General features: G+C 36.9%; 1 protein-coding gene across 9 annotated transcripts in view; it reads right to left on the bottom strand.

The window, feature by feature from the left end:
- The window catches only part of pcx (pecanex), a 155982-nt gene that overhangs the window by 124977 nt on the left and 18479 nt on the right, over positions 1-12526 (bottom strand). For all 9 annotated transcript variants that reach the window (XR_014126824.1, XM_081725742.1, XM_081725747.1 and 6 more), the window contains exon 2: positions 2898-3097. Coding sequence is in view for 8 of the 9 variants with exons in the window: in XM_081725742.1 (XP_081581868.1) it covers positions 2898-3097 (200 nt within the window). In the remaining variant the exon portion in view is untranslated. The remainder of the gene's footprint in view (positions 1-2897; positions 3098-12526) is intronic.

The raw sequence follows: 12526 nt of genomic DNA on the forward strand, positions 1-12526 counted from the left end.
ATACACCCGAGATATACTGTATAATGGGAAGTTTAATCTATCAATATCTACATTAATGCAGGATGTAGGTAATTAAATGTAGGTGAATATCAAAGCATCACATTTCCAATGAAGAGTCGCATTAACATGAAATTACCCGCAAAGTGGAAGTAATAATTTACAATTTAGCAATTTGTATCACCAGCATCAAGCACACAGTAGATTACAATATGGTGACAATTCTGAAGAAGATGGAGTGTTTTGTAGTTTGTTCAGTGTAAATCGTATGTTGAAGTGCGCAGCTCCACAAAGTTAAACAAAACGAACAAACAAACAAAAGAGAGAAAAGTATCAGATACAAAATGAATGTGTCTGCTATTTATTCACTTAAAAACTGGTTTAAGAACTTCAAAGAAACTCCTGTCATCTTCTTATCTCTGATTCTTGATTCTTTTCCTATCTCTGACTGTCATTCTTCATGTCGCATTGTCGTTTGCAGACTGTATGTGTATGATTTTCTTAGTGTCCAGGTTATTGATCCAAATGTCAAAGTACAAGAACACATTCACTGAAAATTTTAAGCCATCGACACTTGGCATTTAATCTTTTAATATGAAGCTGTTCCTTCCGAATGCACTTCAGCCTTGCTTAATACACTATGTGATCAAAAGTATCCGGACACCCCCAAAAATATACGTTTTTCATATTAGATGCATTGTGCTGCCACCTACTGCCAGGTACTCATTATCAGCGACCTCAGTAGTCATTAGACACCGTGAGAAAGCAGAATGGGGCGCTCCGCGAAACTCACAGACTTCGAACGTGGTCAGGTGATTGGGTGTCACTTGTGTCAGATGTCTGTACGCGAGATTTCCACACTCCTAAACATCCCTAGATCCATTGTGTCTGATGTGATAGTGAAGTGGAAACGTGAAGGGACACGTACAGCACAAAAGCGTACAGGCCGACCTCGTCTGTTGACTGACAGAGACCACCGACAGTTGAAGAGGTCGTAAAGTGTAACAGACATACATCTATCCAGACCATCACACAGGAATTCCAAATTGCATCAGGATCCACTCCAAGTACTATGGCAGTTAGGCGTGAGGTGAGAAAACTTGGATTTCATGCTCGAGCGGCTGCTCATAAGCCACACATCACGCAGGTAAATGCTAAACGACGCCTCGTTTGGTGTAAGGAGCGTAAACATTGGACGATTGAACGGTGGAAAAACGTTGTGTGGAGTGACGAATCACGGTACACAATGTGGCGATCCGATGGCAGGGTGTGGGTGTGGTGAATGCCCGGTGAACGTCATCTGTCAGCGTGTGTAGTGCCAACAGTAAAATTCGGAGGTGGTAGTGTTATGGTGTGGTCGTCTTTTTCTTGGAGGGGGCTTGCACCCCTTGTTGTTTTGCGTGGCACTCTCACAGCGCAGGCCTACATTGATGTTTTAAGCACCTTCTTGCTTCCCACTGTTGAAGAGCGATTCGGGGATGGCGACTGCATCTTTCAACACGATCGAACACCTGTTCATACTGCACGGCCTGTGGCGGAGTGGTTACACGACCATACCACCCCTGTAATGGACTAGCCTGCAGGGAGTCCTGATTTGAAACCTACAGAACACCTTTGTGATGTTTTGGAACGCTGACTTCGTGCCAGGCCTCACCCACCTACATCGATACTTCTCCTCAGTTCAGCACTCCGTGAAGAATGGGTTGCCATTCCAGCACCTGATTGAAAGTATGCCTGCGAGAGTGGAAGCTGTCATGAAGGCTAAGGATGGGCCAACACCATATTGAATTCCAGCAGTACCGATGGAGGGCGCCACGAACTTGTACGTCATTTTCAGCCAGGTGTCCGGATACTTTTGATCACATAGTGTATGTCTGTTAATTTCTTCTATTCCAGATAGACGTAGGAAATTAATACATCCATTTCTTTTAATTCCATATTTTCAGTTTCAATCGTTAGTTTCCTTGCGAAGTTATTGATCATCACCTTTTCTATATTTATTTTCGACCGGACTAACTTGCACTTCAAATTAAGGTCTATCACTCAGGCAGATCTATGTTGTTATTAGGAAATAACGATGTAATCAGCTACACGAAAGTGGGTCAGATATTTCAATTAACATACATATCCCTTTATTCTTCCAGAGATCGAAGCACATATTCCAGTACCTTTATAAGAAGCTTGGTAGAAATATCACCCTCTCGTACCCCCTTCTCTTCTCTATCACCCTGTCGTTTTCCAACTATACTTCCAGTTCTTTGCAAGCGTTCCTGGTTCCTTTTATTCTGGCTACATGACCTGCTCACCTGAGCCTGCTAGACTTGATGACCCTAACAATGTTTGGTAAATGGTATAAATTAATGCAGTTCCTCCTTATGAAGTTTCCGCCATTCCCCATTCCCGTTCCTTTTGGACCCGAATATTCGTTTCAGAATCTTGTTCTCAAATAATTTAAGTCTATGTTCTTCCCTCAGAGTAAGCGACCATGTTTCGCAACCATACAGGACAACAGGCATGATTATCGTTTTAAGACATATATTTTAAGCTTCAAATTCCTCGACAAAATTCGTGACGACAAAAGATTTTGAACTGAATAATAACATGAATTTCCTGCTTTTAGTCGACATTAAATTTCTTCGTGAACATAGTTTTGATCTGTTGATACTGGTCCTAGATATCTGATAGTATTCAATACGCTGATCCCTAAACGCTTCCCTTACTTCTGTTGGGGCATACACCAACTCTATTTTATTGATACTTTCTACGTAACCATGATGTTAATTTAATGCATTCCCAAATACTTGAAACATTCCCTTAACAAGGCTAGCGACATTAATAACGATAAACACAACTATTATACACAATATTTTTTTTCTAAAGTAACCTGTTACATGACTTACCTTTGAACTTTCTGTCCATAGTAATTAAGTTCTAAGCGTCTTCTTTCACTTTCTGGAGCATTAAAGTCTACTTCTTCCTGAATACAGTTGGAAGTGTCATACATATGATGCAGACGAAAATTTATAACTTTTATGGTAATGAAAAGAATGGCTATAGTGGTACAATAGGCGGCCCATACATAAAGAGTAGGTGGAAAATACTGCAATGAAAGAAAGAGTCCACTTAGTAAAATATAAACAACTATTAACAATATAAATTCTTATGTGTATATACGACATTAAATTCTCACGTATAACACAGATTCTTGTAGGAATGATACAAATCTCGACTTACCGACTTATTTTCAAGGCTAGTACGGTACTAACTGACTGAATGTCGTTATTACAATTTAACTTATCTAACTCACACATCCGGAAGATTCTTTCTTATAAATAGACATATATCCCTGACAACGGATACCCTCCCAACCAGTACGTATCGCTATCCTACATGATCACAAATTGACTTTTTCTGACCACCTGCTGCTCAGTAAACGAAAGTACAGATAATAATTGGTGTACCTATCAGTTGGTTAACACATCAGTCAATCTGAAATTCTTCTTTTGAATGCTTAACTCGCCAAGACTACCATATAACGCAGAAATGGTCTTTTTTAAGAACTTTCAAAAATAATGATATATGATTATTTGCTATATAATTTTAAATATCGTCGCAATCAACCATTTTTACACAGAAATCTAAGTTGTCTGATACGATATATAGAATCATGTAGTTAACATAGGTCATTGTTTATAAAGTTTTTCTGAAATCAAAAGATAGATATTTTCGTATAATTTATTCCATATATATTTCTTATCCGTCGTCTAGTGGGATTGTTCTTAACAGAGAGTTAATGATTTAGAACGGATATTCAAATCAGAGAGTAAACCTCAAATAATGGGAGCTGCAATCGAATTATGGGCTCCATTGTGTTTTTTACTTCAATTTTGTTTGAAGAATTATATCACTGAAGTGATGTAAGGGAAGGCGGCTATAATTTACATGACCATACTTTCATGAACACTGACTCTCTACATATATTCCTACCATCTAATGACTTAACCAAATCTCCTTATGCCACTTGTTATAAGGAAGGTGGAACCTTTTAAAATCAGGCTCTTACTTCTTTTCTTGAATAAAACTCTTTAAACATACTTACTCATGAAAGAGTAAAAACTGAAAGCACCTTGACAAATACTCTTAAACTTTTAACAAACTCTCGAACTCACATAATGAATGAGTTAAGTAATTTCGTCACTTCTACTGTGAACCGAAGTGCAAGGTTCCGAAAGTCACACTTTCGGTTTAAGTAAAACGACTGTTAAGTAAAGAAAGAGTAGTTCAGTATGTATTCCACTTTATTACTATGTAAGTACATTTTCTTATTTTTGATCAGTTTGTCTTTAAAATTTCCTTTTCCCGGAAACAAACAAAAAGTGTAATTCATTCTTTCATGAGAATATTTATACGCCATCGCAAAACATAATCATCGCCAAGTTCCATACGTAATTCAAGTCTTCGGGACCCATCGAAATGTAATGATGCAGAAACTATTGGCAGAAATGCGTTATGTTTGAACCATTCATACTCTATGAGCCCAAAAACTCATACTCTCTCAAAAACTAACACAATGCGTAAAATGAAGAAAACTTATGTTTGCGAAGAAGACAATCACAGCAGTAAATTCTGTTTCCGAAAGTCCTTAGACGTGGATTCCTTTCCGCTAATCTATTTCATTTCACCATAAAACAACTTATATAATTTATAAGTTATATAACTTTAATAAGAGATATTGACAAAGTAATCGAAAAGAAAATCTCTCCTTTATGGTACCTCTTGCCAATTTTTATCAAGACTTCTTTCACTTGCGTCTGTAAAGGGGCAGGTACAGATGTTGTGAGGAATGACAAGGAGATTCATGTGCATATGTGAATGATACTGTGTACAGAGCGCAGATTCAGCTAGTACATATGACAATTTCGTTGTAGATAAACAAAACAGTTACAATACAGGGGATCACGATAATTTTAAGTCGCATGATGGATTATTTACATTTTTAATCTACCAAGATCTCGGGAGTTCTCTCGTTTCCTCTTTCTTCATTCTACCATTATCATCAGTCTCATTATGATAAGTCTCCTTTAGCCTCGGTGCATAACGTGGGACGTTAAACTAAACAAAAATATTTCTCTATTTTTAAATTAGACCGAAAAGCACTATTCTAAGCTGAATTTCACGGTAATTCTGCCTTTTGCCAGCAAGAGAAATTTGAATATTTAAAATGTAAGAGTAATGCTGATGTTTAGTCATGTTAAAATAACAGTTACACATTTCATATCAATAGCATCCGACGACTGAAAGAAAGAAAAGATTCTTACAACAAGTTCCTTATTAGAATGTCAGCAGCTTACATTTATGTATATTTACATCACTTCTCACTAAAGAAAGATTCCAGCTGCATCAATGAAAACAAATGAAGCGCTTGGCGCGATATAGTCCTATGCCACACTTTGGACGAAAATGAACTAAGGGTGCCTTGTGGGTCGTCATATGGAGTGCTTTCAATTAGCAGTAAAATTTTTCAAGAAATATTAATAGCCCGCAGAACAAGCGCTACAATTCCTTTTTGCTTCACCCGTGTGGCACTAAATGGTTTCAGCAAAAACAGCCTATGCCACGTATCGAGGCAATATGGCTGAACGGAGCGAAAGTAACTCCAGAATACGTACGAGAAAAAGATCGTCATACGTGGATGTTGAAAATCATATTGATGAATTACTGCGTAGTAATGACGAATAAGGTTCCTGGACTCCAGTGACGAGGATTTGTTTCAAGAAAGCGAAGCGGGGGTAAGTATAGGATTCTTAAAATAAAATGTGGTTTTGGACTATTTTCTGAAATTCTACGTGTGCTCCCGCTTGAAGCAGACATATGTTTGAAATAGTAATAATATTAATAGTTTATTGAAATGAGAAAGTAAATTCCTGATTGGGTGATACCTTCCAAGGTTATGAAAGCTATTTGCAGCACTGTACAATGGAAAGTTAATTACTATAGACGTCATAGGTTAGTGAAAAATATGTGGGCTTAGAATTATGTTGGTGAAAGGTTTGTTTAAAACTGCACCTGCATTAGTATACACTTTTCTTCGTTTCGTCGGAAAATCGTTTCTTGCACAGAAAAGGTGGGGGACGAGGGACCTTTTGTGTATTAACGTCTCTATCAATAATATATTTCGAAGGCAAAGTACCAAAGTGGTAATTTGTTATTATAAAATCTTCTTTAACATGCTTCTTGAAATTATTGTTATGTGGCATAGTATTATTTTACACAGAGTCCATTTTTCATGAAGAAAGTCTAGCAGCAATATAGTGCTATGCCACAATTTTCAACACTAGCCTGTTTTTTTACATTTATTGTGTTACTAATTCTTAAATTGATTCAAATTAGAGTTCTGTTGGTAGAAGAAATGTTGGGCCTTCTTTTATACTATAATTTACTAACCAAAAAGAGAAACTATGATTTATGTAATTTTTTGAAAACTTAATTCTTATTTATCTCAAAATCATCCAAGTGTGGCATAGGACTATATCGCGCCAAGCGCTTCAAATAAGAAAGAAGCTCATTCCCTACAAGCTATATCCCCCTTTGTTTGAACGAACTAAGTGGTTGTATAATTTATGTAATGTACTGCCATGTAAATGTACGAACTGTCATAAATATTCCATATGTTGTCTCATGCAATTCAATTAATTTTTTAATTCTCCTTCGTGTCAATGCAACAGCAAGGTAAGATAAATATTAACACAATCTACAGCTACACAAATCGTAGTTTGGCTATTTCTTTTTTCCTACGGATATGGAGGGGTATTGGTAGTTTTCTTCTTTCTTTCTTTTTTCACTCAGGTGATATCCCTGAAAATATATAACTTCATTCCACTAAATGGAGTTTCCTACGGTCATCTAGAAAGGATCTTAAGAATCATTTAGCAATGGTTCTCTCCTCAATCTATTGTTGATGAACAACATGAGGGTTCTAAATTCTCTCCCACATTTAAGTAATAATTTATCTCCGCTGTAATATCTCGTTTATGTACCCTCATCGAGGTCTTCCTCGTCCCACCCTCCTATTTTTTATTCATACAGCATATGAATTACTAGACAAATAGTTAATATTTCTCTTTAGCATGATTATCACAATCAGCATTCTTTCACTTCCCTCTCAGAATTTCCCCACTCCATTTTGGTCCAGGATACGCAGAGCATTCAGCGCCAACACCACTCCTCACAAATTTTTTACATCTCCAACTTCTTCATGACAATATCTTCGATCTGTATAGAGTAATACTCCCAACAGAAGTCTTGATAACTTATTAATTTCAATCGAATTGTCTTCGAAAGTTAGTATACCACTCTTCCTATAAAATGCTTGGTTGGTTAATCTATTTGTTAGCACGAAATACATTTCTTGAACTTTTTCCATCTTAGATAGTCACACATTCCAAGTACGAACATGTTTGTATATCTAACTTCTTCTATAAGCATACAACGGTTATAACGAAAGTAATAAGCAACATTTTTTCATGAACCAAGTTTTGGTTTCATTAAAGAAAAATCTCAATCTACAGAGGTTCCATTACTATCTCCATTTATTTTCATGTATTTCTCCTTTCTGGAACCCCTGCGACAGAACTCTGTTCTAGCTGCTCGTACATACTGATGCACTGTTTTATGTATGTCCTTCGTTGTCTCGTAGCGTTGTCCTCATAACTGGTCCTCCATAACCGAATAGATGATAGAAGGCGAGGCAGAATTTCTCGATTTCCTTCTAGTGAACTGAGTAGAACGCAGGTGTGAATCATCGTGTTGGAATAATTTTCTGTTCATTGTGCACATATTACGGTTTACCCATGTTTAAGAAATTCAATATGGAATGGTGTCATTCTATTTCTATCGCTTTGTTTACCGTTCATAATGATGGAACCATTCAGCAAGCTCTACATACCGTGATGATTTGCTTTGATCGCATACGGTAATGGATTCTGGATTGATTTTTAATTCAATTATTCTCGGTATTCCTCTCATTAATTTTGATTATTCTCATTCATGATTTTATCTTTGTTCTTGATTCAACACAGACAAAAGCGGTAGCTTCCGATTTTACAATTTCTTTCACCTTAGTTCTAGATCGTAAAGAACTATGCAGACCAGTTTCAATGTCTTAACTTATAAGGATTCAAAGATGTTGAAGACTTGAGAAATGCTAGTTATTTAAGATATCTTACAATCATCCTTTCTCAACGCTGATGATGAGGGATTTAAATTATTCTGGAAAGCATATATTGTAGACTAATTACGCGTCCCACTTATATAAGTATAATCGATGTTTATTACAAATCACACTCACTTGTACCTAGTCTAGCCATAAATATTGTCACAAACTTTTGGCTTTGACTGTAGAACCTGTTGTTCAGGTGGCAAGGTACAATTTAGCTCAAGGTCAGCCCTGGCCAGTGTGTGTCGAACAGGGAAAAAGAACGGTTGGATCTGCTTCGCTTAAGCATGGAATGGAGTGAGTACAAAAATAGAGTTGCAGTGTTTGCCTTGCATAAGGGTGGAAATTCACCAAGTGAGATTTTCAAACTGCTGAAACTTCTGAAAATCAGCAAAAGATTTGTTTACCGCACAACCCAGCGGTTTACTGAGACCGGCAGTGTACGTGACCGGCGAAGGGATGGTCGTCCTCGCAGTGTGAGAACAGTGGTAGCTGTTAAAGCAGTGGCTGCTCGTGTGCGGCAAAATCCACTCCGGAAGCAGAAGATCATGGCACGGGAGCTCAACATGGCCCCAAGATCAATATCCAGGTTACTTTCTGAAGACCTGAAGGTCAGAGCTTATCGGCGGAGCACGGAGCATTTCTTTACATCACAGCTGAAGCAGCAGACGAAACTGAAGCAAGACAGCTCCTACAGCGGTACGCCAACAATGCACATCGGCAAATCCTCTTTGCCGACGAGAAAATCTTTACCATTGAAGAGAGCTTTAACCGCCAAAATGATAGGATATATGCAGCAAGCTCTCGAGAAGCTCGTGGGAGAGTTCCTAAGGTTCAGAGAGGTCATCACCCCTCCTCAGTCATGGTTTGGTGGGGGGTGAGCTATGACGGCCACACCATACTTCACTTTTGTGAGCAAGGTGTAAAAACAAGTGCCAGGGTATATTTGGAAACTGTTCTGGAGCCTATTGTGAAGGACTTGAGTGACACCATGTTTAACAATGATCACTGGACCTTCCAGCAGGATTCTGCGTCAGCTCATAAGGCAAGGATGACACAACAGTGGTTGGAGGCCAATGTATCAGATTTCATCTCCAGTGCTGAGTGGTCTTCTGGTAGCCCCGATTTAAACCCTCTGGACTACAAACTGTGGGCAGTGTTAGAAGACATGGTCTGCAAGAAAAGACCCTTCACTTAAAAGTTTGAAGCGTTCCTTGGTGGCAGCAGTGGAGGATTCTCCGATTGATACTCTCCGTACTGCAATAGATGACTGGCCCAAGAGACCCAAAGCCTGTGTGCGTGCCAATGGTGGACATTTTGAAGTTTGATAGGTGCCAATTGTAAAGAATATATGTGGTTATAACATATTAAAAGCAGATTAAAAAATCTAAAACCGTATTTCATATATTCACAAAAAAATGTGTGACAGAATTTAAGGCTAGACTAGGTATACACAGTATTCACTTCTAGCTTTCACTGTATTTCTTCAAAATAATCTTGTCAACAAGCAACACTCATTAGTTTTCCATACTAACACTAATCATAATATGTTATCTATTTCATGTAATCACACGCTAAAAACAGATTTATATAAATATATCAAGTAACACTAATGAAATTAACAATAACATAGAAAAATAGAGCAGAATTACAAATCAACGTAAGAAGCACATTTAAGTACACGGAAGTTTCCGTTAAACAGTTTCACACTTTTAGAAATCTTTCAGTTACAGAACCAATTAGGAAGAAAATTTGATGTAACATATGTAGTTGAATAAGTGTGTTTTTTAAAAGCTAAAATACGCAATGTAGATTCACATTTTATAATTATGCTTGTTAATACTGCCATTAAAGTTTATGAAGTAATATTATTCCCTACCTAAATTGCATTTATCTATATTTAACATGCGATTCTTTTTGTTTATCATTGTTCTTCCCTGAAAATCAATGATACTATACATCATACGAGTTCATCCGAACTCGCTCAATCTGGATCAAACTTAGACACGATGACAGACCTTGACCTGCTATCCAAGTGTATGATATGCAGTGTGCAGGCATTTCATTTGCGAGTTATGGGCCATAAGATTTTGGAGGTTGGACTTTCTTGCTGTAAAACAATTTCTCTAGTAGGGTTACCATATTCTGAAATGTCAAAATGCGAGCACACTTCAATCTAACTCATCTGTCCTTCCTCCTTAGTCTGGCTCGTATGACTAAAGCGTTTAATAAGCACAATAATAAGAAATACAATCCCTGTGTGCCCAAATTTAAACATTTAATTATAACAATACGCTCACAGAACAACGTGACAGTATGTTCAGAAAATGTACGCGGTCGGAAATTTTTCCTCTCAAAATGCGGAAATACATAGATGTTCACGTTTGGTAACCCTATCTCCACGCAATCAATGGAACTCATTCGATCTTGACCAAACTTCTTATAGTAGTAAAACTTAATAATCATATTAAATATTACGATATTTAGGAGTTTATTTCCCGAATTATGAGGTTTGATCGGAAGAGTATCCGATCTGGATCAAATTTAGCATGAAAGACCTAAAGCTACTATATAAATATGTGAAGTACTATGATATGTAGGATTTTGGTTCCCGAATTAGTTTGGTCTTAGTGAAATTTTCACAAAATAACTTTAATAAAGATACGTTTTAGAAAATCAATGACGACGAATTTTTTCCGCAATAGAGTAATCTATACTTGCCTCTCTCTCCGCTCTCTCTTAGTTCTGTAAGTGACGAAATTTCGGGTCACACACGAATACTGGATAAATATGATGATGTTGGTAGCTTATTATATTTTTATAAGTCTAGTCCAGTAGCACAGCCCTTCCTAGTCTCTGACGTTCACATTAATCTTTATAACAATATTTAGCTACCTAACAAACTTACATTTAGCCTCAAACTCCAATATGCAAATTATTGTCCACAAATAAATTTATATGACCTGGAAATGCTTTTTCTGTGTATGTTTATTGGTGATTTTTCAATTTACACTGAAATCATATCTTTTAGCTCATTTCTTTATTGTAAATGATAAACAAGGGAACAGGGATTTCTAACAGACATTTTGCATTTTTATCTTAGTAAGCTCTCCAACCTCTAACTTAAAGGTTCGTTTGGCAGCTAAATTCCACTTTTTCAACGTACAAAGCTAGCATAAACAAGGCAATTGCTCTAATTCACAAACTACACAATATCAACACAACGATAATACATTCTTTTCTAAAACGGAAAAATAGTGCACAGTCTTACTGCTTCAAGTCTTCATACGTCCAAGTAAAATAATTCAGTCAAAATGTGTTGTGTATATTGTAAGCAAATTCATATAAACACAGTTAAATTCGAGGAATAATACTTTTCCTCTTTCTAGTCATGTTTCCATATTAGACTATGCAATTTTTACTTTTAGAAGTTGTGTTCTATTAACTACTGTCCCAGTAACATATAATTTTATTTAAAGGTAACAAAATCTAAAGCCGTGGTGATTTAGTGGTACAGCGCTCACCTCTGGCGTGTAGGGTCCCTGATTCAAACCCAGTCTGCGCCAAATGGGCATTCTGATGGACAAACACTATGTGTGAGTTCTCCTGTTTCCTTCGAGTTCAGTTATTTTATCATTATCATCAATCTCATTCCCATTTCCCTTAGCCTAGGTGTATAACTGGGTGACTTAGAAGACAGAACTTAGTAAAGCAGTATTCACCTCAGCATCCGACCGGTATACAATGGTAATTTTGCTGTAGATTTTCAACGACGATATGTCGCCTTCGTCTGTACAAATCCTTAAAAATCAACGTTCACTGGAACAATGCTTCATTAACGCATCAAGTGTATTTTTGTACAATAAATACGTACATTCATAGTTAATAAAGGGAGGGGCTTGTTTTATATTGACTCTACAGTGCAGGAAAGTTAACGATAATTTAAGTCTTCAAGCAGCGTCGTTTTCTTAATAATTCGTACTGATGAAGGTGAAAAGTAACTGTTGCAATGTCTCCGGTGAAAATTACTATTGTTCACCGGTTAGTGCTGAGCTGAATATAGGCTTTATTAGTATATGAATTATATGAATTCATTAAGTAATAAAAACTGAATCACGACTTCCATTTTAAGTTCGGGCTACAGTTCTTTGTGTTTATCAAATAATAACACCTTGATCATACTACTGCTTGGAAATACTGTTATTATGAGCTGTTATATCAGTCATTCAAACCACGGTTATTGATACTCCGCTAGAGAATACAACGATACAATTTATCTATGATCATTTGAAAACAAAATGAGTTAAGTTTCAG

Source organism: Thermobia domestica, chromosome 9, assembly GCF_964235325.1.
Source record: "Thermobia domestica chromosome 9, izTheDome1.hap1.1, whole genome shotgun sequence".
In the NCBI taxonomy this organism is placed as follows: domain Eukaryota; kingdom Metazoa; phylum Arthropoda; class Insecta; order Zygentoma; family Lepismatidae; genus Thermobia; species Thermobia domestica.